Below are 5,058 nucleotides of genomic sequence, written 5' to 3'. Positions count from 1 at the left end.
TCCGGAGCAAGTCACCTGACGAATTTCATACAGTTAATCATGTACACATTTCATACAGTTAATCATGTACACATTTCATACTTCTTATTGTCCTCGGTTCACAAGATAATACAGCCACAAACACGCGCACAGAGATTCCTATTATATTTAGCATTTGGACAATGCAAAATAATTGAATTCAGTTACACGGTATTCAGCATCCTCATCTTCTAGTTGTAAATAAGACGTCAGCAGTGAAGCATCTGGCAGCTCCTCCAGCAGAGCTAACTGTCTGGCCTGGCTGGTGACTGATCCCACAGAGCAGATAGTCTCCATTTAGCCGCGGGAGAGAATTTCCTAGTCCTGATGGAATTCAAGAGACGCTGTCCTTGCGGCTCAGTCCTCGGATGTGAATAATGGGGTCGGTGCGGCACAGGGGGACGTGGCATGTCCCGCTTGAGGATGCCTCGGGAGTGGGACTGCAGCCCCAGGCTCAAAGACAGGCTCTCTCTCTCTCCTTCCTCTGGGCTCAAAGACAGGCTCTCTCTCTCCTTCCTCTGGGCTCAAAGACAGGCTCTCTCTCTCCTTCCTCTGGGCTCAAAGACAGGCTCTCTCTCTCTCCTTCCTCTGGGCTCAAAGACAGGCTCTCTCTCCCTCCTTCCTCTGGCTCCTCTCTGGTCCCCTGTGTAGGCCTCGCCTCCTTTGGCCTCCCTCTCGCTCCGTCCAGATGGGCAGCAGGAGATGAAGCTTGGTGTTTTGGAGGGTCACCTGACTTGACGCCACTGTAGAGGTCAGGGGTCGCGTGTCTTATCTGTCACCGCCTAGCGGGTGTGCTGTGTAGATAGCAACACAGGTCGTGCCCTTGAGCCCTTGCTGCAAAGGATTCTGGGAGCCCTGCCAGAGAGAGAATTTTTAACAGCAGTGGTGCCACACACACCTACATATAGACAGATAGATACACACACACACACACACACACACACACACACACACAGTTTGAGAACACAAGCAGGTTCATTTTCAGTTGCCATGTACCAAAGCATGATTCATCTTTTTGTTGAGTGTAATTGTCCCCACTGTGCTCCTCAGTCTTTCCAGTGCATTAGCAGATTGTGGTACTTCCTGTATTGCTGTTGAAATAGATAATGGTGTCTCGGCGGCTTTTAACCTTCGCTGTGTGTGTGGGAAAGGAAGGATTTGGCATCCCGGCTTGTCTTTTTGATTTGTGGATGTTGACTGAGCTCTGAGTTCTCTTCCTCCTTTCTTTTTGCCTTCTCTCAGAGAGAAGGAGAGGGGGGAACATCCTGAGGTAGTGTTTGGCGAGACCTGGCTGTTCTATGGCTGCCGTCACAGAGACAAAGATTTCCTATTTAGGTGAGTACTTCCTGTTTCGGTGTGTTCTGACAAGTATGCGTGAAATGGGATAGCCTCTCATCTGACAGGTGACAGCAAAAAACAACCACATCATCCGCAATGCCCTCCCCCCCCCCCCCCCCCCGACTTTGGGTATTTGCTTTAATCAGAGCGCCTTACTGCGGGTAAACACCCAGTGTTTTTCACCAGGCTGGGTGACGTCAGCGTCTCCTGAGACAGGTCTGTCCCTCTCGGCCACGGCCACGGCCCAGAAAGATCTCTGGAAATGAGGAGCCGCCTTTAATGATGGTGGGGTCATAGGTCATATAGCATAGAAGTATGACTGGGGTCTTTAGGTCCCAAAGGCCCAAAATTCTATAACTTCTGTAGGTACAGAATGGATGATTAGGACCGTGTTGTCCTTATTCAGCTGGCTGAGTTTGGAATTTTACCAACTCCACTAGCAAGGTTTACCATACGACAACAATACATAATCACGAGTAGCGTTCCAATCAGGTTGTGTTAGAGGATTAGGGTGTAAAAGGAAGGATTTGTCTTTCGTAATCACAGTTGAACAGATCAAAGGGATTTCCTGTCTGCTTCAGCTTGTCTCTTTATCCCTCGGTTAAACATGGTCTCCCAGCCAGGAGTCTGTCCTGTGTGCTCACAGAACAGTGAGCACACACCCTGTAGAGGTCTGGTCTGATTCAGCAGCCGTGAGCATAGACCCTGTAGTGGTCTGATTCTGCAGAGGAAGACTGGTGATCAGTCTAAACTTGCCACGTCATCACGACTTGAACTAAAACGGGCAGAAGCAGGGCTGAATCATGGCAAGTTGGAAAATGCTTTCTAGCTGTGATTGAAGGGTTTTATTTTTGTTTTATCCAAGGCATAAATAAACCCATTTAGATTTAACAAAGCCATGCACATTTTCAAGAGTCGAAAATGTAAATACTTGACCTCATTTTGTCATTCAAGTGCTATGTGAATGTTTAGTGGAAATACTGACCTTTTGGTAGCGTAAATTATGTAGGTAGTATCCCTCCAAAGCCAGGATTTGACAAATGGAACTCCATACAGAATGCTCTAGAACAGAAACAAGTTGTGTGATTGGGCGTAATCAACCCCAGGACCTTCAGTCAGCTGCACTCAACAAGACATGCAACCCAGTCCCTCCCCTGCCGCTTGCCCTTCTGCCCCACTTGTTCTCTTTCTTTCTCCCTCTTTCAATGGATTCATATTTCACCACAGAGGGGAGCTGGGTTGCAGGATTCTTATTTGGGGTCAGAGTATCACCAGGGTTGTTTTCTGTGTAAACACCAGTATCTGGTACTATGTGAGAAGGTAAGTTAGAAGAGGTCAGAGGAACTCTTTTAAAAACCAGGAAGTGAACTATCACTCCTCCTTACTGTGACACGTGGGATTTGTAGTCCCTGGTTGTTGTTCTTTGGTCGATTTAGCTTCCCTCTCTTGTTTTCTTTTATAATGTTCCAACACACTTAGGAACTAAACTATCTAAACAAAAAGATATTATTTACGATGAACAAAGAGCAATCAGATGAGAGACAGTCAAATGTGGAGCCAGTGTAGGACTGTAGCTTATTTTCTCAACCCGCTCAGTATTCAGGATCACGTACGCAATGTTTTATGGAGACTCATATTGCCCTTCATCATTCTTATAAAGCACTACCAATCCCCAGGTACATCCCCTACCCAAACCACCCTCAGCCCCTGCTCACGAACAGGCTAGACTGGGTTTGTCTTGAGCTCTGACTGCTTAACTTTAAATATGGTTCTCCTGGACTGGCCTACCAGGCCTATTTCTTGGAAGGACAGAAAGCAGCCAGTGGACCTCCCCCTCTGAAGGAAGGTTTTACTGGGGGTTATGCCTGAGGGGATTGATTGTTAAAAAAAGGTGCCCATGACGGGAGACAGCCTTGCTTATAAAATCCATATTTTCCATTTCTCCTGTAGTACATACTATGTATCATTTAGATGGTGCACAGACATATTCTCACTTGACAGTTTCAGTGTTAGTTTTGTTTTGCTGCTATGGAGAAAAACTTTTTTATAACCTGAGAGAAGTTTTTAAAACTCTCATGAATAACAAAGAGCAACCTTGTGGTAAACACTTCCTGTACACATTAAATGGCATCAATCTTTCTTCAGACCAAGATGGCTGAGAAGTCTGTTCGGGTTTCTCTATTGTCTCTGTCTGTTCCACAGAGAGGAACTGCAGGGGTTTGTGGGTAACGGCTCCCTGACCCATCTAAAGGTGTGCTTCTCGAGGGACAGCCAGGACCAGGCAGGGCCCAGATACGTCCAGCACAACCTGCTGCTGCATGCCAAGGACATCTGCAACATACTCCTTCAACAAAACGGCCGCCTATACGTCTGCGGGTAAGCTCAGCACAACGATAAGGATATCTCTTTTTGATAACGATATGGTGAGGATAATGGTGATGTGGATTGTTGACAATAATAAGGTAATAGTCTGGATCTCATTGTTTTAGGAAATTGTCCCATTACGGATTAAGGGTATCCCTAGGCAACATGTTACAAGGATCTTTGTTTGTTTTTGAAAGCGCTGACCCTATGCTCCCCTTATGTTTCTTTTCTCCTGCCCCCCACCAGGGATGCTAAGAACATGGCTAAAGATGTCAACGACACCCTGATAGACTTGGTCGCAGCAGAGCTGCACCTGGATAAGCTGGAGGCCATGAAGAGGCTGGCCTCCCTGCGGGAGGAGAAACGCTACCTCCAGGACGTATGGAGCTGAGGAGGCAGCAGGCGAGGACGTGTCCCAATAGTCTATAGCAGCTGCCTCCTCGTGTCTCCTCTCCTCCTTGCGGGAGACGAGGAGTGGTTAGGTGGAAGCACTGAGATGGACTCCTATGGGGGGATTGGCTTTTACTCGTTTTGTCTTCACAGCTACGTGCTAATGGTTGACCACACAGATCAAGTTATGTTCCTCCTCCCTCATACAAGCTGCCCACACATTTTGATCAGGTGTTTTATTATGGATGGATGCAAGGCTAAAGCACTGCCAGCTACACACACATACCTCTGTTTATCTTGACATTCTCATTGCATACCAACCATGGGATCAGTAGTTTAGAAGTAGAAAGACGGAGCCAAGCGGAACTCTCATGTTGACTCATCGTATCCTGCAGGAAAGGGTAATAGGATGCACAGCATGCTGCCTACACACAACATACTGGAGGCTAACACAGCTGAAGAGAAGACAGAGGAGTTAGTCAGGCTGTTTTTCGGTACGCGCGAAACCCACGTGAAATTGTGCCTTGTATCATGAGATGAGAAGTCTTGCAGATTTTAATTGTCTATTGTCTTTTTTGTCTTTATTGTGCGGGTGTGTGTCTGTGTGTGCGTGCGTTTGTGAAGATGTGTTTGGGTGTGAAACAATAATCAAGCTGCTTACCTTGTACTTCAGTCTAGAGGCTTTGACCATGATGTGCTGTGATGTTATAGCTACAGTGTGTAGGCATGGGTGGGGTCATCTTGGGACAATGTAAAGAAAAGATAAAGATAATGAGTTTTGATTTGATTGATTACAATTATTGTTTTAATTAGAGGATAATTTCATTGTTTAAGGTGACTTTCCTCAGAAGATGAAGCTTACTAATTGAAATATCTTTGCTATGGGCTTTCCACTAGTCTGGAGTATCTCAGAGAGAACCTCTTAAACCTTTGATGCATACAGCGGAG

The 5,058-nt window shown here is 46.4% G+C and overlaps 1 protein-coding gene across 1 annotated transcript in view; it reads left to right on the top strand.

The window, feature by feature from the left end:
• The window catches only part of mtrr (5-methyltetrahydrofolate-homocysteine methyltransferase reductase), a 12,132-nt gene extending 7,801 nt beyond the window's left edge, over window positions 1-4,331 (top strand). The window contains exons 13-15 of the mRNA XM_067251543.1: window positions 1,261-1,353; window positions 3,559-3,732; window positions 3,967-4,331. Coding sequence (XP_067107644.1) covers window positions 1,261-1,353; window positions 3,559-3,732; window positions 3,967-4,111 — 412 coding nt within the window. The 3' untranslated portion in view covers window positions 4,112-4,331. The remainder of the gene's footprint in view (window positions 1-1,260; window positions 1,354-3,558; window positions 3,733-3,966) is intronic.
• Window positions 4,332-5,058: the final 727 nt, after the last annotated feature.

The sequence above is a fragment of the Osmerus mordax genome, chromosome 15, assembly GCF_038355195.1.
Source record: "Osmerus mordax isolate fOsmMor3 chromosome 15, fOsmMor3.pri, whole genome shotgun sequence".
Taxonomy (NCBI): Eukaryota; Metazoa; Chordata; class Actinopteri; order Osmeriformes; family Osmeridae; genus Osmerus; species Osmerus mordax.
This window is presented reverse-complemented; position numbering and strand designations above follow the sequence as displayed.